General features: G+C 41.1%; 2 protein-coding genes across 2 annotated transcripts in view; one reads left to right on the top strand and one right to left on the bottom strand.

The window, feature by feature from the left end:
- Positions 1 to 14282, bottom strand: part of bcl11bb (BCL11 transcription factor B b) — a 45032-nt gene extending 30750 nt beyond the window's left edge. Inside the window, exon 1 of the mRNA XM_088403191.1 lies at positions 13698 to 14282. Within this exon, the coding sequence (XP_088259317.1) occupies positions 13698 to 13761 (64 nt within the window). The 5' untranslated portion in view covers positions 13762 to 14282. The remainder of the gene's footprint in view (positions 1 to 13697) is intronic.
- Positions 14283 to 21911: 7629 nt separating this feature from the next.
- Positions 21912 to 27092, top strand: ccnk (cyclin K). Its single transcript, XM_088403236.1, has 11 exons — positions 21912 to 22058; positions 23627 to 23865; positions 23935 to 24016; positions 24176 to 24307; positions 24531 to 24636; positions 24743 to 24800; positions 25004 to 25173; positions 25250 to 25455; positions 25538 to 25568; positions 25648 to 25730; positions 26321 to 27092. The coding sequence occupies exons 1-11, from the start codon at positions 22050 to 22052 to the stop codon at positions 26861 to 26863; spliced, it is 1659 nt and encodes a 552-aa protein (XP_088259362.1). The 5' UTR covers positions 21912 to 22049; the 3' UTR covers positions 26864 to 27092.
- Positions 27093 to 27421: the final 329 nt, after the last annotated feature.

The following is a 27421-nucleotide window of genomic DNA, read 5'->3' as shown; positions in this document are numbered from 1 at the left end:
TACGGTATTCCCTCACTATAATGCGATCCACTTTTTGCTGTCTTTCACAGATATGTTTTTTCGTGCATTTGTTTTATGTTTTTAAACTCAAGAGTGTTTAAAAAGAAATCTGAGAAAATACTAATGCCTGCCTGAGAAAAGAGGCTGGTGGGGAAGCGTTGACAGCCTCAAAACATCTCACAAATGAAGACATATATTAAAATAAACTACAATACGATGAAAAATAAAGTCAAATTACAAAAACTAGATCATTAAAGAAAACTATGAATCAAAAAATATGAATAGAAAAATGAAGACATACCGTAAAATGATTTTCAAAATCGAAAGTTATGACGCCCTCCGTCCTTACAAGGTGGTCCTCAAAACAGGACTATTCCTATATTTAGAATGCAACATATTTATGCTTATGCTAGTCAATGCTAGTGATAACAAGCATCACCATTATTTTAGGGGAGTTTTTAATCACAGTAGACATTCTTAGAAACGTGGTGCAGTTCAGCGATGCGGTATCACTAGTGCTTGCAGAGTTGACTCAAGTCTCATCTGAAAATAATTAGATGGCAATCGCTATTTTTATTTACAGACAGAGCATCAACTTCAAAGAACAATTCAGAAGAACGTTAACGTAATTGTTTATTCATTCGTTTATACTAAATATATGTTTCTCTGTAAATGTATAAAATATTCAATGTTTTAGTCAATAATAAAATGGATTGTGATATAATTTTAACACTGATATTTTTGCTCGTGGCTATCACAGTCAGAATCTCGTATTGACAAGCTTCAATCCTCAAAATTCTAACCCACTAAAAGGAAACATTAGCAGACAAACAGCGCGCATTTCTCTTTGATTTGAAAAGAGTTCATCTCGTTTCCATCTCCAGCTTGAGAAGAAGGATATCAAAGCAAGCATCCTCTTTTATTTCCATACGCTCAAGCTGGCTCGCGTTCGACGTCGCACCGGAATTGCGGTGACGAGATCACTCGATAAGTAGAACCCGTCGCCACCGCACGACATCGTCATTCCCTTCGCGAGCGCCCGGTTCAGGGAATACAGACACCTGCTCGGTTTATCCGCCCTACATGGGCGTGGGCGGCGCCCACAAACACTGCCGACTGAGCGTGTATAGCATGTCTTCGTGCGTGTGTGTGGCCAGGAAGCTCTTCATCTCACAGTGCATGCTGGGTTTCCGCTAGCGCCCTTCACTTCTTTTTCAGAGCTGTATCACACACTCAAGGGGCTTTTTTCTATTGTAGTGGGGACATCCCTTTAATATCACACACACATAACAGATTGCCTAACTCTAACCTCAACCAAAATCCAATTCAAAGCTATTCTCCAAAACAGGTGTGGGCAAACTAGACTATTTAACTTGAAGAAATGATCAAGAGAGTGATAATCTTATGTTTTGAATTGATACCTGAGTACATTAAGGACAGGAATTTTCACTATTAAATTGATACTTCAGTATCTTCGGTTGAATGTGAACAATTGCAGTAAAAATACGTCCCTGGCATCGAATGTTAAATTCCTGAATGATAGCAGAACTATCAGTGCTTTAAAATAGTAACTGATAGCAATAAAAAAGCTGTATTTTGTTCATTGAATTCTCAGTTATTGGAAAAGTAATTTAATAACAGATAAATACGTGGGACTGGAATAACACTGTTGTAATGATTTCGTTCATTTTCTATCGAAATTAAAGCACGTGTTTTCTAGATATCCCGCGATGTTTTTCTTTTACGAGGTGGATCATCAAAAGCGGCCGCGTCTGCTCCTGGCCGGGTCCTTTTGTTAACTCTTTCGGCGCCGAGCCTTATCTGAAACGGCAACCCCCTAGAGCAATTTGACCCATCTTTCAAGGCCGACAAATATTGTATTGTACGACTATGTCGACATCGGCGGTACCATATCAACCATCGGATTGCATTTTTTAACCTCCAAAAAGAAGTACAATTCTATCTTATTCTGTTCTTTAGTAATCACGGTTTGAAAATAGGTCATTTGAGCTAAAAAGATGTGTTTTCTGCACAATTGTGACACAAATATGTATATTTTTTTAGTCGCATCTGAAACATCTCAACTGTCCTTCGGTAAAACATGAAAACAGTGACTGTTTTTTTGATGGCAGAAGGGTTAACACTTTGCGTATGTATTTAACTACATTACAACAGTGAGCGATTGGCACATTTTTAAGGCTGGCCACGAATGTCTATTCATTTAAAACAAAAAAAAACTTAGATGATAAGAATTCTTGTCCATGAGAAAGTCTTGACCCTCAAAAAAAGATCAGGGGTCCCCGCAAGGCCAAAGCGCGGTCCCCACAAAGACACTAAAACCGGAATTTGGTCCGCGTAAAGGAGCAAAGACGAATGGCGCGCACACACACACATGACAAGGACGCATCTATCTGTGTGTGTGTGTGGCATATAAAAAAAAAAAAGGGGGGGGGGGGGTGTGCAGGTGAGTCAAACAGCGTATTCTCCGCAGACATAAAATCTATAGAGGTCCTGTTACCAGAGTAAATCTCCTTCTTCACACATCTGACACGGACATTAATAACCATCACACACACGCACGCACACACACCCCTATGGCGACGACTAAGTCCCTCAGCTTAGCGCAAATCCCAAACGGGCGACCTGGAGAAGGAAAAAAAAAAAAAAAAAGTGTCCTTTTCCCCAAGCCGGAAGCTCCGAGCAGGCTCCAGGTGGGATGGATGGGGGAGGGGGGGGGGGGGGGGGGGGGGGGGGGCGTCTGGGGCCGGCGTGTACCCAGGGAGATGCGCTGATGCCTGGGAGAGATGCACAGCCTGCTGCCCCCCCCCCCCCCCCCCCCCCCAATCTCCCTTCTCTCCAAACATGACACCCCTAATAATTGCTAAGGCTAAGATAACAAGCATGTGTGCATACGGGTGTGTGTATATGAGTGTGCGTTATCAGCGCCAAGATCTTAAACTCGCTTATCGCCCGTCTCGGACTGTCAGAGCGCCGTCCCTCCTCCAAACTTCCTGACACTCTTCCATTTTTTCCCCCAAATGTTTTGCCGTTCATTCGCCCCTTAAAAAAATCTAAATAAAAAGCTGTCGCCCCACCTCCCCTCCCCCCACATTTGCCTGGCGACACGGAAGGCTGGCGCGGCGCCAGATCATTTCCATCTCATCATCTTTGGCGGCGGCCAAGGAACACAAACGCATATTTACCTGCGGATCACACAGCTTGCGCCCGCCATTCGGCGAGAAGGCCGCATGGACGCGCGCTAATGGATGCGCGCGGCGGCCATGTTGTGAGCGTACATTACAGGGGCCGTGTTTCTCATTGCAAATGAGACGGCGGGATGGGCGGTGAGGTGGCGTCGGGGGGCAGGGAAGTCGGGCGCCATACGGGCAGGGTTTACGCATGATTGAAAGGGTGCGCAAAGCGTGGCCCGCGCCGTTATTTTGCGAGCCTAAGCATAATTAGCCTTTTTTCAGCATTTTCCAAAAACAAGCATGATTCGACAGACTTGTGCCCATTTTTAGTATTTTTTTTCATTAAAAACATTTTAAATTTATTTAAATTAATTAAAATGTATTTATTTTAAGTATTTTTATTCATATGAAAATATTAATAACTCGCGACTTCAAGTTAGCATTATACGCTAACAGGATAATGGCATGTTGGATTAATTCAGGTATTTTGGGTGAAATTTGTTTGACATTCATTCAATCTCAGACATTTTTACGGTCTAAATTTTTTTTATTTTAAATTCCAGGTTTTCTTGTTTTTGTTTGGTTGTATTTTTCCAATCTTTATTTAAAAGTGTTTGGCCAAAAGAGGTTCCAAAAATGTCTGTTGAAGCAATAAATCTATAAGAATTAATGGACGCCTTTAGATATTTAAGTAATATAGTAATTGATTACTTTAACTACTAAAAGTGCTAAATAATCATTTACCTTTGGCAGTAATAATCATCTACTCTAGCTCGTAATATACCAAAGAAATTGTTTTAGGTACTTCAGTATCAAAGGTAATCCATTATTTGAATGTTTAAAAGTAGTTTAAGTACTTCAATACTTAATGTTTGGAAGTAATTGATTACTTGAGGTACTAAAAGTATTCATGTAATCAATTAATATGGGCAATAAGCACTAAAATAATCCATTCCTTTAGCTACTAAAGAAGTTGATTGATTTAGGTGCTTAAGTATCAAGTAATCAATTACTTAATGTATAAAAGTAAATCCAATACTTCATTACTTAATTCCCTGAAGTAATTGATTACTTTAGAACTCTATTAATTTAGCACCAGCCATTTTCAGGCTCTACTTTAACCAAACACTTGGAATAAATTTGAAAATGTTGTAAATATATTCTGGGATTAAAAGCCTGAAGTAAATTTAAAAACGTATAAAGATGTCTTTGGGAGTGAATGAGTTAAAATACACTTCTGTTTTTTTGGGGGGGGTTTTTTGCGTGTTTGTTTGTTTCACATTGTTTAAATGTACCGCTTTAAAGAATGACATAATTTATTGTCAAGAATGTTTATTTTAAAGTATTAATAAACCAAAGGTTGAAAAAGGAAATTTAAGAAATAAAAGTTTTTGTTAAAGAATATACACATGGTCCTTAAGCCTTTCGATTTTTCTGTATGAGGCAGTCAAAGTAAAATATTTGGATAAATAAAAAAAGCATAAAACTGTATGTATCAATGCTAATTGCTAGCCTGTTTATGGCATTTTGCCCTGTGTGTTAGCATTAACCTTTATGTCAAACAGGTTGCAAGTCAAGTCACTCTTATCTCAAGTTAAGGACAGCAACCTGAAAAATGGACTTCAGCTACTAAGCACCTGTACAAACACACACACACACACACACACACACACGTGTATGCCTGCACTTGTGAGGACATCCATTGACATAATTCCAAACCCCTAACACATTTATTTTTCCTAAAATCACCTATTCATTTTCATTTTAAATAATTTTTGAAAATATTTTGTTCTTATTTTTTAGGTGGTTTTTCAAAGACCTTATTTATTTCTTATTATAAAAAGGCTACTGAGGTAGCCTTTACATGTATATATATTTTATTTAAATTAAAAAAAAAATGTTTTAACAACAAAGACTTTTTTTTTTTTTTTTAACCAAGCAAATTTATGCCTGCTGGTCTCTGGTATGAAGTTCGATTTTCGATGTAACCTAACCCAATTCGCCGCTATACTCTAAAAGCAAGTCTCGACCCTCAAAAGGAGGTGTCAACTTTCTAGATGTCCTCATTTTTCCAAAATGCCCTCGCAATGCCTGTTGAAAACTTCCCGCACAAGCATAGCTGTGCAGGAACACACACACACACACACACACACACACAGTCACAGTGGTTACAAACATGACTTGGACATCTCATTCGGACTGCCCCCCCTTCTCACCTATGAGGAGTTGCTTGCAAAGGGGGGTGTGCATTTTGTGTGTGTGCGCGGTGTGTGTGTGTGTGTGCGTGTGCGCACAAGGGTGTAAAAATGGAAAGACGCTAAAGTGTGTAGCGGCGTGAGAGGCTGTCAAACACGCGGTCGAGCCGTGAAACTCAAGCTGCTTGGCCCGCTCTCACTCTTTCTCACACACACACACACACGCACACGGAAGCGAGTCAGGCTGCCTTCGAGCGCCCCCTATCTGCCGCCACTCTCACTGCTGCACCTCCATCTTCACACAAGCGCCTGCTTGGCATTCATTGGCTTTTTTTTCTCCCTTGTTGTCCATGCATGATGTTTTTTTTTTTTTTTAATCGTCGTATACAAAATATATATGTGATATATATTTTCATTCTAGAAAAGAATTTTCAAAAAAGTAAACCCATTTATCATTATGCTTTTTATGGCATTTTTCTCTCCGTTTTTACAAAAGATCTCCATCGCATTCTTGTTTAATCATCTAAAATTTAGATGATTGACGTTTTTTATTTAGATTTAAAAATGTGATCATTATCAATGGAAATACTCTCATCTGTGGTTATTTGTCATGTTTGTCTCATATTCCATGGGAATACGGTCAGAATTCATATTAAGAGACAGAAGAAACACACACACACACACACACAAATCAATCAGCACCTCACAGGGCTCAAACATATTGAAGAATCTCAATTTTTCTCCTCAATATTTCCATTTACTATGCAATCATTTTTTCAAGCTCCACTTCAGATGTCTTTTTGAATAAATAATAGCAGATTTATTATAGATAATTTGAGGGATTTGGGGGTTCGCTTAAAACAGATTATCTACTTCAGTTAATCGTCAACTTTTGACTTTTTTTTCATTTTTTTTAGTCACCACAATTTGACTAAATTAGTCTGGCGAAAAGTTAAAAATCATTTAGTGACAATAACGCAAAGAAATTTGACTGACGTTTCATAAAACAACTTTGCGTGAACACGCTGAATTTATGGAGGCGCATAAATGATAGAAAGAAAAATAAACACAATTTGAAAATTGCATTTGACTACTTTGCGATATATGACAACAAAGGCAAAAGTTTTTCTTAAAAGGTAGCAAATAATTGTCTTTTTTGGAAATAATAAGAATAATTTTTGCGGCTCTTAACCTCGTTTGGCATCTGGCTTTGTTGCATTAGCGTAATTTGAGGTTGTTCAAAGCGAGCTGGAGGGGCTCTTTTGCCAGCTTACATCAGCAGCCTTTCAGAAATCTCGTAAAAAAAAAAAAAAAAAAAAAAAAGCCTAATGATGGAGGGGGGCAAGCAAAAATCTGTCAGTGGAATTTCAAGAGAAGAGAATTTTTTACAAAACGGCCACATTGCGCCCCCGGCCCCCCTCCCCTGCTTGTCTTTGTTTGCATTTTCCAGAAGAAGAAAAAAAAGAAAGACACAAGTATGCCCCGGGGGGGAGGGGGTGCGGGGATGGAGGGGGGGGGGGGGTCATTGGGGAAAAAAATGGTCCCACGATAAACATCGGCATCAAAATATTGCTTGTTTTGAAAGGATTTTTCTCATCAAAAGTCTGTCGATTAAAAAAAAAAAAAAAAATTGTTTTTGTTTGTTTTTGTGTGCTTTTTTTGTTTTGTTTTTTTCTATTTGCGCACATTTGGCTTTTCCTCCTGCTTTTTCTTCGGCTCATTTTGTGTTTTTTTATGACTTATATATAATATTTGTAAAATATTCAATTTCTTTTTTATGAGTGTGCTTTTTTTTGTAGGTTGAATTTTTAGCTTTTTTTTGCCTTTTATGCTTTTATGTATTGGCTTTCACATCAGATGTTTACAGTTTTGTTTTGTGAAAACTTAGCTTTTTCTTTATCATTTATATATATTTATGTATTATGAGTAAATGGAATATGATGTTTGGTGCTATACATGGGACAATAATTCTCTACAATTTACAAAAGCCTTTTTTTTCTTCTAAAATGTTTATCGTCCACCTCATTTTTTGTTTGCATTTTTCAAAATCCCAATATATATATATATATATATATATATATATATATATATATATATATATAATTTATTTATTTATTTTTTTTTTTTTTTTTTCTGCCTATTGTCGGCTTGTGCTTTTTTTAATCCAAAACTTGATTTTTTTGCCCCTTTTTTGACTTTCAGTTTATGCATTAGCTTATTTTTAATTTTTGCTTTATTGTTTATTTATTGTTTATTATTTATTGTTATTTTTCCTCATGCTTTTTTGTAACTTGTTTTTATTTCATGTTTTTATTCAAAACTTTTTTTTAATGTTTTTTGCCCATTTTCTTTTCGTTCTGGCGTTTTGCTTTTATGCGTCAGCTCTTTTTTTTAATGTTTGCTTTAGTTTTTTTTGGGGGGCGGGGGCGAATTTTTTTTTTCATTACATTTTTATTTTAAATAAAATCAAGGAAAGCTGCATCGGTAACATTTAACGGCAAAAAAAAGCATTTTTTTCTCAAAATTGTTATCTCCCCCTTCTTCCTTATGTTTGCATCTTCAATTTTGCCCCCAATATTTATTATTTTTCTCCCTATTGTCTGTATGTTCTTTTTATGTTTGTTTTTCTTTCATGTTTTTACTCAAAAAGTGATATTTTTTGCCCTTTTTCTTTCTTTTTGCTTTCACATATTTTTTTTGTGCTTTTTTTGTGAATGTTTTTGTGAATGTTTTTTTTATTTTTCATAAGATTTTAAATAAAATCAAGGAAATATGCATCAGCGGAATTTAGGGCTATTTTCCTTTTTATTTCTCAAAATTTCATTCCATTCTTGCATATGTATGCATTGTCATTTTTGCCTTCAATATTGATTTTTATTTTTTTTTTTTTGTGCATGAAGATTTGTTCCCTTTTTTTTTTACCTTTACGTGTTGCTCTTTTTTAGTATTTGCTAATTTGCTTTTTTTTGGCTAATGCTTTTTATTGCATGATTTATTTTTATAAAATGAAGGAAGCGTGCAATTTAGTGGGGTGGGGGGGTTCTCAAATTGTTCATCTTCCCTCCCCTTCTTGTCTTTGTTTGCATTTTCCAAGCTAAAAAAAAAACAAAAACACACACACACACTCAAGTACGCCCCCAGGGGCGGTGTGGGTGCGGGACGGGGGCGCGGGGGAAGGGCGGGGGTGATTGCGGCCCCCGTCGGGAATCAGCCACACCGACGACGGCATCGCAGATGGCTGCAATCAACAATTGAAACGACAAGCGGGCCTGGCTTTGGCCGGACCCCCCCCACCCCCCTCCCCGCCGACGACGACTCGGAAGGCGACGAGGCGCGACGCGGAAAGATAGGCATCGGCATTTGACAAACTTTCCTGCGATAAGATAGCGAGCGAGCGAGCGAGCGCGGCGTACAAAATTCATCAGATTTGCTCGGCTGACGACGGTGAAACATTCAAGCAAAACCGGGGAACAAAGTGAAATGGCCGACAGCCAATCGGGAGCCAATCAACGCCTGCGAGCTTGTCTTCTGCTTACTTTAACTCTGTGTGTGTGCATGTGTGTGTGTGTGTGTGTGTGTGTCGCCATATGGTGCAAATAAAGATGGAGGGGGACTGAAGTGTCGAGCAGATCCGATGAGGGAAAGGCACATCGGCGATACGGCTAACACGCTAAAGTCGACGTTAGACAAAAAAAACCCAAATTGTCATCATCGGAATTTTTCAACGTTATCCTCCATCCATAATCAATAGGCCGCAAGAGTACTTGGAAAGTCGCTAGCTTTGTCACTGGAACTAAATTCAAACTAAAGTTCTAATTCGTCTTTTTTTTATATTGATTTTTTTTCTCATATTGCTTGCTCATGTTTTATTTTTCGCCTTTTATTTTTTTCTACTTGTACAAAAAATGTTGTCAAACTTTGAAATGAATATTTTGTTATTTATTTATTTATTTATTTTTTAAATCCAAAGATGAAAGTTTATCCGCATTAATCCGTGTTATATCTTTCATTCGTCTTTGCTACTTGATGTAACGATGATGCTCCGGACTACGACGGAGTGTTGACTCTTTATTAGCATAGCACGTAGTCGAAACCAGCGGTGCAACGCAAGCCGGGGCCGGGGTTCCCATCATGCATTGGGTGACAAACTACGGGTAGCGTTAAGGCTCCAAATACTCCACAATCCCAATTTCATTCAATTATTTTTTTAGTTTTTTTATATCATCTTTTGTGTTTTTCTTCTTTGTCCAAATTCAAATCTTTAGTGTTCTTTTTCTTTATTATTCAGAACTTGAGCCACAATGAAAACTGTCGGCAATTTTTTCTCGCTTTGATTATTGTTCTCTGTACTGTATTCAATTCTATTCAATTCTAGCTGGCTCCAGCCTTCCTGTGTGGTGTTTGCATGTTGTCCCCAAGCCCACGTGTGTTCATTCTGCATTCCGGCATCCCTCCACATCTAAAACAAAAAACAAGCATGGCAGGTGTATTGGACACTGTAGTTTAACCTTAGGTGTGATTGGGTGCGTGAAATCTCCGGTTGCCCTGCAATTGGCTGGCAACCAGTTTAGGGTGTCCCCCGCCTACTGCCTAAGTCAGCTGGGATAGGCACCAGCGAGCCTGCCATCTCTTGTAAGGATAAGTAGGTATAGAAAATGAATGGATTTATATATTTGTGTATATGTGTTTTTTGTGTATCTATATAGTTGAATCCGTATTCAGTGTGTATATATATATATATATATATATACATATATATATAATGTATGTATATGTATGTGGTGGTTCTATGTACGACTTTTGAAAAACTCTGTTTCCATCCCCCCCACAGCCCAGGCCAGCGACTCCGACGGCAAGTTCCCGACTCCACGAAGCGTGGCACGCCTGTCGGGAAATATGCGGCCATTCTGGTTGCGTGCCCCTCAAAGGCCCGCGGGGCTCATCGTGGGCCCAGCTCCCACAAGTGCAAGAATGGCGAGCGGCCCACCTGCGGCCACTTCTCGTGTAAGCGGACACCCGCCCGACAGTTGACACCTCAACTCACGCTCTCCCGCTCACCTTTTTACCCCCCGAAAAAAAAAAAGAAAAATAACCGCTCATTACGTGTTGACTTAATCAAATGTTCCTCTCCCTCCTCCAGCCTGAGGTGCGATCCGATTCCGGATGAGCGGAACAATCCACCTTAAGGAAACAGCCCACAGTGTCAAGCGCAAGTCCAAAGTGAGACAATTTGACCGTTTTTTTTACGCACATGCGTGCACGTTGTCCTTCTCCTTGTTGTCTGAGCGTCAACACTAATTGGAACAGGCCCGCGGCGAGGTGGCTTCACATCGGTCCGTTCAGCAACCGGTTCAACCACCAATCGGGCTTCGTGAACGCGGCCTTCTCGCCGTCAACCAGGAAACGACCACGTCGCGCTTTCTTCCAAAAAATGGAAGAAAAATCGACCGTCCTATAATCCCACTATTTTCAGTACTGGCCTATTTTAGACCCTTCTCAAGCCCGACAGAGAGAAATTAAAAAATTTATACAAATAGATACCCGTTATGGAATTTATAACTAGGGGGCGAATGAGTTAAGGAGACTCGTGCGGATTCCCATTTTTTGTTTTCTTCGTTTCAGTGTTGTACATTCAAAATTTCGCTGTTCATTTTCATTGCCAGGTTGGAGTCAGCCAATCCGAGCAGCTTTGACTGTCACTCAGCGCGCATGCAGTGCGTATAAAAAGTCCACACACCCCTGTTCAGATACCAGGTTCTCAGGCTATTAAAAAAAAATAAAATAAAAGTCCTAACTTTTTCCATCATTAACCTGTCCAGGGTCATTGAAACAAACATTTACAAATTTCGGTGGAAAAAAAGACGACATTTACGGAACATGGGCGAGAAAAAGATTAAGATAGCAAGAAAAAGATGAAGATAATTATGAACAGCATAGCACAAATAGCACAAAACATTTAGGCTTCTGCAACAATGTCAGGAAAAGCCTACTAGAACACTCAAACTTGAATTGGAGTTCATTTTCAGCATTGAAAATTGCAATCCGACTCATCTAATGCAAATCTGAATGGAATTGCTTCGTTCTGAAGGCACACATCGCCAGTATGAAGGGGGTGTGCACACTTGTGCAATCCCATCAAGTGCACCTTTACTTGAGGAGCGTGCTACGTGCTTTGCAGGAAAACTTTGGAATTTCTTCATATCACGGCTCAAAAAAATTCAACATTTCAACAAGGGAGTGCAGACACTTTTTGAACTGATTTTTTTTATCATTTAGAGGCATATATATATATATATATATATTAGGGGGTAGGTAGAGCATTAAATAAACAGTCTCATGACCTCAGTTATATTTATTTTGATATTGTTTTAACTTCATCCCAATTATGACAGCTTTTGCTTTGGTGAAGGTGGGCAGGGCGCTGGGGGGTGACAGTCAGACCTCCGCTACACACACACACACACACACACACACACACACACACACACACACACACACTTACACACACACACTTCTAACCTTTTTTTTCTGTTAGAGAACAGTATGAAACCAAATCGACTACAAGAAAATGTCATTGGCTTGGTTTGGCAAGGATTAAGTTTGGATTACGGTATGAAAAAAAATTCATATAAATAATTTATAAAAGAGTGTGTGTGTGTGTCCGAATTCGGCTAGTTATGGCTCGGTGGAAATTTGCACCCTATTGGAGCTGCCACTCAGGCTTCCGCTCCGCACACACACACACACACACACACACAAAGACACACACTTCTAGCATGTTGTTTATCGCCATTGTCAGATGTAAAGCAATGCAAAATGGCTGCTTTGAACCTCATTGGCGGACCAAATTTTGCTGCTTGGCCTCGGCGGAGGCTTTTGCCCTACTGAGGTGACATTCGGGCTTCCGCTCAACACACACACACTCGCACACACACAGCCGTAATAATGATTTGACTCATCTTTTTAGGCGTCTGAAGTCAACCTGCGTAAACAAGACAAACATTTTGTCGCTTCCGTATTGTCTGTGTGTGTGTGTGTGTGTGTGTGTGTGTCTGTGTGTGTGAAAGAACAGGTAGGACCAGATTGAGCCCTTCTATTTCACACGGCCAACCATCTTGCGCTCAGAATCAGGAAGACGCTTCTTGACACCTCTGTGTGGCTCAAGTTCAAAAGCAGGTGTGTGTGCACGGCTGTCTGTCTGCGTGTGTGTTTGTGTGTGTGTTATGCAAAGCGACCAAAAAAAAAAAAAAAGACGTCAAACAAAGTGACCCGTGGCTGCAAGCGGAGGTGGGAAATATTTAACTGTTATGCCAAATTTGCCCCCCGCCCCCTCCTCCCCCTCCCATCTGAAGTGCCCTGCAGCGGACAAATTAAATTATGCAAACTTTTTTTTTGGGTCATGATGCATGCAAGTAAATGTCTCACACACTTGACACACACACACCCTGAGGTACAACTGTAGTTTGGATTTTTTTTTTTTTTTTATTGGTCCTCCACTCGAAAATTAATTGTCTGCACATCAATCAAGTTGACTAATTAAAATAACGCAGAGTCCAATGTGGCTGAGTGATTGTAATAGTAACTATAATCCAAGTGTGGAATTGCATGAAATAGCTCTCGAATTAAGATGAGGATCAATAATTTGTAGCAGATGACATCATGAGCCGCTGTTGCATTGAATGAGTGCGATTAGGCCTCGTCTATCAAATTGGATCGAGCAGCACAAAATGAAGCTTCAAATTGATATTAGGATCGGGATTAGAGGACAACTTTTCATCTTTTGTCACTCGGCAAATAGATAAGTGCGTATTATCACAAATGGCTGCGACAAGATCAATTCTTTTTACAGAATCAAATGAGCAAAAGTTCTTATCTCGTCATGCATGATTTCTTGGGCTTAAACAAACTTTTGTGCACAGTTTGCGCGCGCGTGTGTGAGATTACAACACGAGAAAGCGTTGTAACGCCCGCACGTGCGATGAAAAGACGATCGTTAGATTTTGCACGAAAAAAAATGTTTTACAGCAGCATGTTTAAGAAAACAATGCGATCGTTGTTTAAAGAGAAAATCCCGTCTGCGTTGATCCTATATGACAAATTTAAAAGCGGAGACTTCTGTCGGAAAAACCATTTTTCGCTTGATATTCGAGTTTTTTTTTGTTGATATGCTCCGCGTGCCGAAAGCGAATAGAAAACAACGCGCGTTTTTCGATTCGCCCGCGAACCGTTCGAAAGTGAAATAATATGGAGGCGTGTTTTTTTCGCATCGGGGACAGACAAGATGTGCTGAAGGGTTCGGCGTGCTCCTCACCTGGTGCCGTCTCCCGGTGGCTCAACGACAAGTGCTGCGGGTTCACCTGCTTGCGGCGGGACATCGCCCCGGCATTTACACTGGCATCGCCCGGTGAACGGCACTTGGAGTCGGCTCGGACCGTCTTGTCGGTCCTCTGTGGCTCTCGGCTAGACCGGGACCCTTACTCCTTCCTTTAAAAAAAAATCGCTTCTAATTGAGGTGCCGCTCTTCCTCGAGAATTTCTGCACAACTTTGTCGGGCTGGAAGGATGCACGTTGCACGCTGTCCGTTTTCGGGGCGAGGGCAAACAAAACACCTGGAAGCCACAATGCAAAAAAAAATAATAAAGAGGAAAAAAAGCTGCAAAATCCTGCGCTGTGATGCCGGTTTTTCTTGTCAGTGTTAATTTAGGATCCCCCCTGCAAGCGCCTTCCTCTTGTGTCGCTGCTGCTCGTGGTCGTGCGCTGAAAAAAAACCCAAACAAAAACAAATGACCCTTTGGCACCGGCTCCTTGTGTGCGTTTTGGCATCGGCGCTCGGAACGGCAACTCTTGGCTCCTGTGGCACGAGGCTCGCTGATGGAGAGAGAGCGAGCGAGAAAGCGAGAGAGAGAGAGAGAGCGAAAATCCACGGGCAGACAAGACACCTCCTCCTCCTCCTCCTCTTCTTCTTCCTCCTCCTTGTCCAACAAGACAGTCCAAATGTTTCCTCCTGCTTTCCCTGTTGGGTCTTGTTTAAGAGGACGACCCCATTTGTGTGTGTACTGTGTGTGTGTGTGTGTGTGTGCGCGTGTGTTTTGAGAAGTGCCTGGCAGGGCCGGATCAAGTGGGGCCAAGGGCTGGGGCTGCATATGCCCACCCCTGTTGTCCTAGTCTTTTGTTATTAGCAACAAAAGTGTTCAATTAAATGAGAGGAAATGTGCTGTTTGCAGGGTGCAGCATGCATGCCGGACCAGCAGGAGGCTCTGTTACCCGCCCTTGCCGTTTTAGCCAATCTGAAGAAAATCACAACCCTCCCCCCCCCCCAAAATGTAGCTATTGTCCTCTTCTTCATCATGGTTTCAAAAAGTTAAATTGTTAACGATATACGCAACTATAATAGGCCTGCGGGAGGCGCTGTTACCCGCACTCACAGTTTTAAGAAAACGGAAAAAAAATCACAAGCGAAAAGGTCCCGATTGTCTTCATTGATAGTTTAAAATAAATTGTATTAATAATGACATATGCAATAAAAAGCCAACAGGAGGGGCTGTTACCCACACACGCCATTTTAGCCAATCAGAAGTCACAAGCCGAAAAAGTCCAGATTGTCTCCTTCTTCATTATGAAGTTTCAATAAGTGAAATTAATAACAATATGTGCAATATAATAAGCCAACGGGAGGCGCTTTTACCCACACTTGCCATTTTCTCCAATCAGAAGAAAGTTACAAGCCAAAAAAAAAAAAAACCTCTCACTTGAATTCCAAATGTTTTGCTCAAAAGGTCGAAAAGAACAAACAAAACAGAAGAGCGAAATCTGCCGAACAAACGGGAGGCGCTGGAGCCGCCTTGGCCGATTTAGCCAATCGGAATTGAGAAGAAAATCACTTGCAGAAAAGTTGCAACGGAACTGAAATATTTAGATATATTATCCATTTTATTAAGATTATCATGAATATGGATGGATTATTATTGTTATTACTATTATTATATATTTATATATGTATATACTTTTTTTCAATTAGATAAAAAAAAAATCCTGTAGAATCTTAAGGTTGTTTAATGACAACCTTACACATCACACTCAAATGTGTCTTTGACAAAACAGGAAAATCTTATTTTAGAGTCTTATTTGATGTAATAATTTAGCATTACAAGCATCATTTGAAACAAAAAAATCTCATATTATAAAAGAAGTTTTTAAGTATAAAAAAATGCATTGAAAGTGAAATAAAAACATCCTTTTAAGTTTGTAATCAGGCGCTTGACACGAACTTAAAGGAAAGCCGCTGCATCCTAGTGGCAGCCATGTCGTGAACACGCATCTTGTAAGCCAACAGCGCCCTCTGTTGACGTATTCATGTATGCCACACTTTCGCCTCTGATCACTTGCCTGTTCTCAACAGCAGAGGTCATAGAAAAATGGCGATAATTGTTATGATTGCACCCTTACATATGTATATAAAATATGTGTGTGTGTGTGTGTGTGTGTGTGTGTATATATATATATATATATATATATATATATATATATATATATATATATATATATATATATATATATATATATATATATATATACATACATACACACACAAGACTGGACAAAATACCGCACTAGGGTTGCCTTGGTGGCCAAGACAAGTTGTGAAGTCGTATGTCAAGATGGTCTTTGCATACTTTTCTTTTCAATGCTCTGCTGTGCTATGCCTTTTTTGCGTTGTAATATTTGACCATGACTTTATTTTTGTCACATTTTCTTTTAATTGGAAATGGTCCCAAACATTATCTTTTTTTTCTTTTTATTGGGGGGGTTCTCCTTTTCCCCTATTGCAAAATTGCATGAAAGACTACATAAAAGTTCCATGTTAAAAAAATAAATAAGTGGCGCAAACATGCTTCCGGCAGATATTTTTAGTCAACCTAATTTTTAAATTGAAGTACGGACCAGACTTGGTCAACTTACATGTGTTTTTCTTAATCCTTTCTCGTGCTGTAATAATTGAACATTATCTTTGTCACATTTTGTTTTAATTGGAAATTATCCCAAATGTGTTTCGGGTTCTTTTGTTGTTGTTTTTTGTTTTGTTTTTTTGTTTTTTTTTTGGGGGGGGGGGGGTTCTCCCTTTTCCCATTGCAAGACTGCATATGTCTACATGAAAGTTTGAATTGAACAAAAAGGATGCAAGGATGGACGGACAAGATTTGGTCAACTTTTTTCAGAGCCCCGACGAATACCAAATAGTAATTTACTTAAGAGTAGTTGTGAAAGTCCTCTCCGTTTCTGACTGTATTATACTGCCCCCGGTGGGCAAATTGCGCACATTAAAAGAAGTGGCATTAAATGAGTCACTCTTTTTTATTCTGTCATCGCATTTAATTACGGTATGCTTTATAAACTGCGAGGCTAATAAAAAGCACTAATGAGCCTTCATTCTTCACAGCGCCAAACTAGATTGCCGAACTCCATCGCCCCGTATAAAACAATGGCGTCGAAACGTCGACGCCGTTTCCTGGCAGAGCCGAAAAAGGGGAAGAAACGTCGGCTGAGCGGCTCGCCGCAGCGGCGATACATTTAACGCCGGGACATTAATAAAAGATGCTTAGCAATTTTAAGAGCATTAGAAGTTTGATTGCTGCGGGGCAGGCCTGGGGGACTTTCAGGCCCACTAATTATTTATATAAATGAAATGTCATCTCCACTCTGGCTCAAGTAGACGTAACCTCGGCAGACGCGGACGAGGAAGGCGCCGCCCGCCCGCCCGCCCGCCGCGGCCGTCCGTTCTCCCGGAAGCTAGCGGCCCCTCAAATTTGGGGGAAACTTGGCCGTTTTTTTTTTCTTTTCAAAAATAAGTTTAGTTTTGCCTCTTCGTTTGTTTTGTTTTGGACCGAGCATGTTCATTTGTGTCCACTCCAGTGGACATTTGTTTTTGGTCTGTCGCTTTTGACGCAGAGGTTTTACCGTACTAAGTCCTAGTGTGCCCATTCAAGGACATCCTGGCCTCTCCGTTGATGTGTCATGTTTTTAGGTGTCGTCCAATTTTTTTTTTGTCTTACTGAGACAAAACGACACAACAGTGGACGCAAATTAACAGACCCGGTCCCGGAAAGATACAGCTTGTTTGTGGAGTGTAAGATTTCAAAAAAGGTCACTGAGAATCATGTCGGAAAGTAAAATCATGTGAAATAGATTACAATACAATAGATTGTCTTTTGTCTTTGTCATTGTGTTGTCCAATTGGTGTGTGTGTATGTATATGTATATATATATATATATATATATATATATATATATATATATATATATATATATATATATATATATATAAAATGAACAATAGAAATATTATAGATTATTTTTTTTAATCGTCTAATAGAATACAGTTGTCATTTTAGTGTGTTTTTGTAATGTAATTTCACTTCCACTTTGCATGTTTTTTGTTAGTTTTTTTTGTTAGTTTTACTTTACTGTAATAACTCTGGTAGACACATAAAATTTAAAAAAAAAAAAAATCATGCACAAGAAGTCGGCCATTTTGGTGAAGTGACTTTCGACTCCCTGCTGCGGTGAAATTAGTTGTTCTTTGCAGAGGACAAAAACTATATTCCTGCGATTGTAGTTGTATCTGTGTACATGTGTTGTTCCGCAGATTGGGTTCATTACACATCTGTTGCTCAGTGCCTGATTGAAACGCCACATAGATGCTACTTTGTTTAGCCAGCCTATGGAGTTTTGCATTGTTAGTTAGCATTAAGCTAAACAGTGTGTTTATTTAATATAAACATGCATTTTTTTTTCTGTCTTTATGTTGCGTACCAAACGTGACTTAAGAGATTGCCTCGCGCCCCCGAGTGGCAGAAATTCACATACAACTTTTTGGGGTGCGGTTTTAGCTTCAGGTTTTTTTTTTTTTTTCGTCGCAGTGGCTCCAACGAATGCGAAAGGGGAAAAACACGAGCCCGAGTTGACACGCGCTCCCTTGATCCTCACCCGCGGGTGCGCTCAATAATACATCAATGTCTCCATTATAGCGAGTACGCGCAGGCAGTTTAGGCGGCATGCGGGCTACACGCCGCAGATACCCTTTGTGGACACGGGAAATGTTTTAAGTCCAAAGTGTTGCCTCCGAGGGGACACGCTGAGTGCCGCCGCCGAGCCGCTCGGTACCTGAACGCACCGCGGGGTGTTTGCAGGGAAGCGACGGAAGCTTTGGCCGCGCTCTAACACGAAAGGCAGGAACCTCGCACGTCAATTGGCTACGTTCCAAAATAAACGCTTCAAATAATTCCAGTCTGTTCCTGGGCGAAGGTGTCCACATATAAGCGTTTTAAAAAGTAGTCTTTTACGTAACATTTTTACAATATTTACATGAAAAGATCTTTTGACTCCTCAGAGCTAGCTTACAAAGCCCTAGTGTCCTCATTAGAGGCCATCCCGGCCTTTCCGAGGATATCTCGTGTGTTTCGATGGGATACGACTGGACACCACAGTGGACACAAATTACCAGACTGGGTTAGAAGAGAATGTTGAAAAATGAAAAAGATAAAAATGGTCAGTCTATTTTGAGCATTCTGACTTTTTTTTATATATATTTTCCCAACCCTTTTTAGCCCATTTTTCATTAAAAAAAAACATGCAAAAATCCATAATTGACGTCGATTGACATCGATGGCGGTTAGCTTTTCCTTGACGTTTTTTTTTTCTTCAATTTTTTTTCCCCAAAATTCATTCATTGTAAAATTGTTGAAATCAACAAATCAAATGTATATCTTTTTTTGGTAAATAAAAAGATAACAAAGGACAACTAATATCATTTGTAAGAACGTTCAAAATGTATGCTGTACATAAATTACTCAACAAGTAAATAAATGTGTAACTATTTCATCAAAATTATCTATAGAAATATTTTAAAGTTATGACAATTTAAAAAAGTGACAAATAAATTGAAACTTTTGGATTTTTTTTTTTAACCAAGCAAAATGAATAATAAAACAAAATGTTTAATGCTTAACGTTAGCTAAAATCATTTATATTTTAACTAAAAAAATGCAGCAAAATAATGAGTAAAAGCAAGTAAAAATGTAAACTACAGAGGAAAATGTTTTTAAGTGACTGTGTAGAATTTAGTGCCATCTAGTGATGAATTAAATAAAACTACAGCGTACTAGATTTAGGTTATCCCCAAAAATACATTGATCGAACTTTTTTTTTTTTGCATATTAGTGAACTTTTCTATCTTTTTTCAAATGAATGCCATTTTTGATCGCCATTAGATGTGACTAAATCTTACAATCTCTTTAAAAGGATACTTTAAAAAACAAAAGCATCAACAAAATTTCAAATGAAGAAAAAACAAAATAGGCCGGAACATATGAGGACAAGTGGTGCACACGATGCAGTTTTTATGAGCCAAAAGTAGGTTAGGGGAAAAAAAAAAGAAGAAGAAAAGAAGGGAAGGTGGCAGGCACCCTTGGGGTCAAAGGCCGCGCCCATTTGGCTGCGTCAAAGCTCAGCGTGACAAACAATGAGAGGTCCACTTCACGGAAATATGAATATTGCACTCATGTGAAGGCGCAGCGATTCATTATGCAATGTTTAATATTAATAAAGAAAGTAGATAGATATATTATTCATAAGCTGATTTACTGTGCAATCTGCGTGTGTGTGTGTGTGTGTGTGTGTTGACGTGAGTGACACATGGAGACGCTCCCTCGCTACGGGCCATCCACGCAGACGTCCTCCTTTTTCCGTCCTGACAATTCCTGCCAGAGCTTAAGAGGATTTGTCCGAGCACCCAGGAATTCAACATTTTTAATCGTGTCACCGTTAATTGTGATGATTTTCATACACGTGTATCATTTTTAACATTAACAAAAAAAGCAACATGAAAATGAAAAACATGACTAATAATGAGTCACAGAGAAAAGTTTCAACAGCTATGAGTTGTTGTTGTTTTTTTACAGCGTTTATATGGGTTACAGCTTAGTCTAAAACGGAAAAAATAGTGCATCAAAGTGCCTGATGAGGATAATTGTTCATTTTATTGCGATTAAACTTCACATGACAAAAACAAAGGCTTTTCCACACACACCCTGGCACCCCCGGCCACACTTTTTGAGAAGCACTTATGTAAGTCTTTTTTGTTTCTTTGTTTGTTTGCTTTTATTAGAAAAAAAACAACCATGTTTCCAGAAAGAAAAGAAAACACTTTTTTAGGGGGGGGGGGCAACTTTTTTAAAAGGTTTTTTTTTTTTTTTTGTATTTTTTAAATGTATACTTAGGGTTTTTTTTAAACTGCTACTTATAGTAAAGTTTTTTCTTTTTTTTTTTGCAAAAAACAACCGTGGCTCTTTTTTTCTGAAGAACAGCCATGTATCTCAAGGCATTTTTTCACCCCTGAAAAAAAATAACCATGGAAAGACATTGTTCCCCCCAAGGGGAAAAATGATCATGTATAGTAAGACACCTCCTAAAAAAACAATTATGTATTTTGCCCCCCCCCCCCCCCCCCCCCCCCCACACACACACACACACACACAAAGAAAAAAAACTTAAAGGTTTTTTAGTGGGAGAAAAAATGGCTATTCATTGCTTTTTTTTATAGGCGTAAAGGTCATATCTGTAGGTATTAAAAAAAGGTGGCCAAGGACCTGGGATCACTGAAGAAAATGAAAATTAATAATAAATAATAATAGTTTTATTCTAATGAAAAGTGAAAAAGTGAATCTACTTGAGTTTCTCGTTGACAATTGATAGTATAAACATGTCAATCTGCCGTTTGACCACGTGACTCAAATTGACTGTTTCCCCTCATTTTAAGATACAGCATACATTTCTGTGTGATGCTAGCATGAGTAATAATTCAAAACAATAGCTAGGGTGACATTTGACAGCACGCGTCTTTTTCATTCATGTTCACAAATCGCTTTTGATAAACGATGTCAGGTGTCACATTTGATTAAATGAAACATCCCGGGTGCGTTGACAAGTGGTAGTTTAACGCCCTCTAGCGTTCAACAGCGCAAGTACAGAGAGGAAACAAGTGTAAAATGTTTTCGTTGCATTTGTTTGGACGTTCTTGTGACAACTGTTCCAGATGAAACTTGTTTTTGTTTGGTGAACTCTGGCAGGTTTGGAGCATGGAGACGATTCACCAAGAAACCCCGAGGACACTTTGGAAACGTCTGACGAGCTATTCTGTTCCAAGAAAACATTCAATATTCCAATTTTCTCTTCTCTGACTGTGACAATAAAAAAAGAAGAAGCCAATGTCTGTCATATTTTTTTTTTTAATATGATCATCACAATAAAGTTACCAGAACTGCAGTGTGTTTTTAATCCAAAAAAGACATAAAAAAATTATGACTTTCAAAAGTTGAGGCCCATTTTTTAAGCTCATACTATACTTACAATAATATGCAGTTTTTTACTTTGAAAACGATATAAAAAAAAAAAAATTGTCTTTTCCGCCATCTTGTCGGAAGTACATCAGCTAGTTCCGGTTTGGGGTTAAGGGTATTGACGTCACACACGTACCATTCGCATAAACCACAATGGCGGCACTCAGAACAGTCACAATGGAAGCCGCTTGCTAGTTGACAGCATATTTTGAATCGAACTCCCGATTGTTCAAATCGCCTGGACTTTTTTTTCATAAGCCGACGACTTGATGTTGAAGGTGGGTGTCTTTTTGAAGTCTAAATTTAACTTAAGACTGTTGACGGATCTTTTCGCGTCAGGCTGAGTCGATTGACGTTTTCGATCGAGATGTGCATGCTAGCCCCCAGCGATCAATGACAAAGTGAGACTAATTCCCAATACCCGCGCGACCTTTTTGCAGCGGATTCCTATTATTTCGGCTTTTTTTCCGAATAGCCACAATTCTAGCCTCTCAATTGTGCGGTTCGTTCGAAGTTGCGATAGTAGTTAACAAGCGTTCTTGGCTCGCTTCTTTTCCTGTCTTAGTTCCACACTTCACCGGAACTCGCATTTTATGGGCAGTCGGTTTAAGCGTAGTTTACATAATTCATTGCGAAATTGACCAGAAATGCTGAGAAATCGCGATGTTCCTGCATCTTTGCAAAAAAGAAAAAAAAAAGCTTGGGTATGGGATCGTTACATGGTTTATTTGAATTTTAATGTTATGGCGGGCATTAGTATGGAGTAAGATCGCTGTATCCGTGTTTTCAAATAGACGTATGCGTGTTTTCAGTTACGCATCCTTGTTTTCAGATTTGTATTCGTGTTTCAGATTAGTATCCGTGTTTTACCACTCGTATGAGTACGACTCTCGCGAGACACGTGCGCGAATCTCTTCTTTGGATGCACGAATCTCCCTTTGCACGCATGGATCAATGGCGTAAGATAACGATCAAAAGGACGTATCCGTGTTTCAGGCAACATCAGTCGATCAACGAGTCAATCGCGCCGCGCATGCTTAGAGCAGAAACAAATGGCCGAATTCAGATCCGAAAACACGGATACGCCTTTTTGAAAACACGGATACGCCTTTTTGACAGCGATCTTGCACCATACATTAGGAGCTTGCCGCCCACCCAGTAGGCAAGTTGAAAGAGATTTTGAAGTTTTGAACCTTCCGTATTAATACTTTGATGATGTGAACAATGTTGGACAGTTTTGTGATGACAAGTGAAAAGTAAAGACGTATCAGCATCGCGTGTTTCTCCATCTTGCCACAATGTTTTGTTTTGGGAGTTTTAAAATCACATACGTATTTGTCCTAGTGTTCTTGCCGTACTTGGACGACTTTAGGCGCATGCGTTGCAGGTAGTGAATAATAAAAGTGTGTGGAGTTTATGCATCGCTAAAATTTTAATACTCTTTTAAGCAGCATAAATTGCCCAAACAACCGTTGGCGTCATGTATGATGAAGGACGTAACACGCACTGTTAAAACTTTTACATGCTCGTATTTTGATCATTTAAACACCACGATTGATTTGCTTTATCGATCATACAAAAACAAATCAATCAAAAAGCAAAATAAAGCTTCAATACATATTAGGTACAGTTGGAGGAAGTTCGCAATGTATCTAGTCCCACCCTTTGTTTTCTATATGTATACAAAACAATGTTATCCAGTAAATAAAAGCAACTTCTTCGACGAGTAGCGCGGGTATTGGGATTAGGCCTTTGTGAGCATCGGGTGGAGATGTAGACACGATTTGAGGAGGTTTGAGAAGAGGGAGCACGGACGATGTTCTGAAAGACGCTTTGGGTCCAACAGGCGGTCAACGCGGGCCCATCTTCCACAGCGGCCTCGCCCCAGCCCATGAAGGAGTCCAAAGAAAACGCGGCGGCGACCCAGCAGGCCATGTTGGACCACATCAAGCCGTGCTGGTATTGGGACAAGAAGGATTTGGCGCACACGCCCTCTCAGTCGGAAGGGCTGGACCCGGGCACGGAAGCCCGCTACCGCAGGGAGGGGGCCCGCTTCATATTCGACGTGGGCACCCGACTCGGCCTGTATCCTTCCCCGCCAAACGGTGGCGCTGAACAATAGCGTCTGGCTTTTGGGTCCTTAACCGCCGGCAGACATTACGACACGCTGGCCACGGGAATCATCTACTTCCACCGCTTCTACATGTTTCACTCTTTCAAGCAATTCCCCAGATATGTAAGTTTACTCCAGTTTTTTGGAAACTTTGATATTTACTTATATTGAAATGATTAGAAATTACAGGAATAAAGCAAAGGAAAATAAAGGTAAATATTAAATAAGAAAATTGGCCATTTTTGTGAACAATGTGGCCCTTTTGTGATGTTTGTGTTTGAGGTGACGGGCGCTTGTTGCCTCTTTCTGGCGGGAAAAGTGGAGGAAACGCCCAAAAAGTGCAAAGACATCATCAAGACGGCGCGCAGTCTGCTCAACGACGTGCAGTTTGCTCAGTTTGGAGATGACCCCAAGGTTGTCAAACATTTTCTTTTTATGAACTCATTCTCTCCCAAAGACGTAATTATACGTCTTTTCGGAGCCCGTTCTGTTCTAGGCGCTCACTTCATTTGTTTTCTTATTTTGATTTACGAATAAGTGTATGGAATGTCTATACTCTTAAAAAAAAAATCTTTGGGATTGAATGAGTTCATACAGTTGCTGCGAAAAAGGTGAAAAGGAAGTTTGCGTGTTGCAGGAGGAAGTGATGGTGCTGGAGCGAATCCTGTTGCAGACCATCAAGTTCGATCTGCAAGTGGAGCACCCGTACATGTTCCTCCTGCGCTACGTCAAGCAGCTCAAAGGTTGACGCCATCATACGCTCGCCGCCAAAAAATTGCGTTTACGGCCGTCGATGGCGGCGAGCGTTGATTATTTTCACATTGGCGGCTGCCGTCTGGTATTGTTAAGGGGAGAAGAACAAAGTGTGCAAGGTTCTACAGATGGCTTGGACCTTCGTTAATGACAGGTAGAAAATTCTGATTTCACCAACGCAATTCCAATGTCTTCTATGCTAGATAGGTCGTGTCTAACGTGAGGCCCCGATGCCATCTAGTGGCGGTTGAGAGTCAGTAAAGTTGATCACTTTGAAATTTACAGTTGAAATTTAGAAATGAGTACCCCACCACGCGGACGCATGACCTGTAGTAACCCCGTTGGCCCCTCCCCCAGCCTGTGCACCATGCTGTCACTGCAATGGGAGCCGGAGATCATCGCCGTGGCCGTCATGTACCTGGCGGGCCGCCTGTGCAAATTCGACATCCAGGAGTGGACGGCCAAGCAGTCGTCCCGTCGCTGGTGGGAACAGTTTGTCCAGGACGTCCCCGTGGAGCTTCTGGAAGGTAGCTCCCGCCCGCCGCGACCGCGCCCCCCCCGCCTTCCCAATTTCAAGCCGGTGACGACAAAGTTGTGCCTTAGACATCTGCCACCAGATCCTGGATCTGTACTCCCACGGCAACAAGCCCATCCCGCAGCAGTTGCAGGACAAGGAGCGGGCGCCGGCCGCTCCCCCGCTGACTCCCGCCCCGCCGGCGCCGCCCTTAGCCGCCAACCCGCCCCTGCCGCCGGCCAAAAAGACGTCCCCGCAAGGCAGCAGCCCGGCTCGACAACTCAAACGAGCGCACGTGAGCCGACGCCTCATTTTCATCCCTTTTCTTTCCGCTCGTCTCCCCCGCCCTCTAAGTTCTGTCTTTCCCCCCCCCGCAGACCTCCCCCAAGGAAGAACCAAAGCCCCCAGGTACACCCCGCCATCCCGAATAATATCTACTAATGACACTTTATATATTTGAACGCGTTTAATATTTGTTCTCCTTCAGAACAAGTTGGAGCAAAGATTCCTCGACTGGAGAGCCCCATGCCGCCCCTGCCGCCGGGTATGCCAAAGCATAAAAGCGCAGCAGTTTCGCTTGAACTCATTCAATCCCAAAGACGTATATTTACGTTTTTGCTGAGTCCAGACATTCAATCCCAAAGGCGTATATGTTTTTACAGTCCCAGGTGTTGATTCACATATAAATTTTTGTTTTAAAGGAGGATCTGAAAATAGCTGACAATAACTTTCAGTGCCACGGACGAGAATTCTCGTCTTTTAAAATAGTAAATAAATGATTTATTTTATTGCAGTTATACAGATGACAAAAACAAAGCCTTGTCATCCGCACCCCCTCTGGCATCACCCCCCCCCCCCCCCCCAATTTGAGCACTGTAGTGTTAACTGTGACCGCTGGATGGCAGTGTTTCCACACTTACAACACAAGATAGTGCCGTACCTTCATGCAATTCAAAGTAAGGAATAAAAATCAATCGTTCATATGATAGCACCCCTATTTACATAATATTTTTGTAAAATAGGTTTCTTTCCCGATTACGCTTGGCACCAAATGAGTTAACTGAGTGAAAGCAATGTATGTTCCTGAAAAAGAAAAAGTCGTCTACATAGCAAAAGTTCAAACCAAAAAGTACTTTTTCAAATGCCGTTATCCATTCCAGAACGCAAACCCGCCACCCCCCGCCCCACCGAGCGAGGCGGAACCCCCGAGCGAAGCGGCGCCCCCGCCTCCTCACGCGCCGCCGCCCGCCCAGCCTCACGCGCCCCCGCCCCTCCCTCACCGGCCGCCCCCGCCGCCGCCCTCCAACTACGTCATGTCCACCAGCGGCTCGTACATGTCCGGCGAGGGCTACCAGAACCTGCAGTCCATGATGAAGACTGAAGCGCCCACCTACGCCCCGCCCATGCCGCCTAGCTACGCCCCGCCCATGCCGCCCTACCACGTATACCCGCCGCCCACTGCCCCGCCGCCGGCCCACCCCCCGCCTACGGGCTACCCGCCGCCCACCATGCCTCCCAGCTACCCGCCGCCGGGCTACACCAACTTCCCCCCGCCGCCGCACATGCCGCCGACCCACGTGCCCCCGCCCATCGGCCTCCCCCCCGCCGGATACCCGCCTCCGCCCGTGCCGCAGGGCCAGCCGCAGGTGCCCCTGCCCCCGCCGCCCAGCATGCCCATGAACCGCGGCGGCTGGATGAGATGAACATCAGACCCTTAGAAAATGAATTATCACGTTTGCAAACTGTACATTCTTCTTTCATTTGGCTGGATGTAACATTTCAATATGGTGTCATCTTTAGATGATTTCCTCGAACTAGGAGGACATTTTGGCCCTCGTGTGCCTTAACGTGGCTCGTTTGTGCTTCCTGCTTACTCTTTGGATTCGTGTCAAATTGGCTCTTGGGAGGACAATAAACAGCTTTTTTGATCAATTTGAGCGAACTGTTGCGGTTAATCGAGGAATCGTCGACTGAGGTGAGTCGAATGATAGTGTTAGTCAATAACATGTTAAAGAAATGTATCCTCAAATCGGTAATTAATTGAAGTTGAGTAAGTGGTATTTGTATTTAAACCAATACAGAACCCGTGGAATGGGAGTGTGCGTCAAAATGGGTGTTGCAATAAAACGACGTTGACAAGTAAATTACGAAACAACACAAACATATTCGTAACAGTGAATTTTAGAGAACGTATTTAATGTACGACCAATTGAGGAAAACGAAACAAATACAATCTGGCAGTCTGTTCTGCAAAGTTGACA

This window comes from Hippichthys cyanospilos, chromosome 20, assembly GCF_059441005.1.
Source record: "Hippichthys cyanospilos isolate Australia breed blue-spotted pipefish chromosome 20, RoL_Hcya_1.0, whole genome shotgun sequence".
Classification (NCBI taxonomy): domain Eukaryota; kingdom Metazoa; phylum Chordata; class Actinopteri; order Syngnathiformes; family Syngnathidae; genus Hippichthys; species Hippichthys cyanospilos.
Note: the sequence above shows the minus strand (reverse complement) of the source record. Positions and strands in the feature narration are given on the sequence as shown.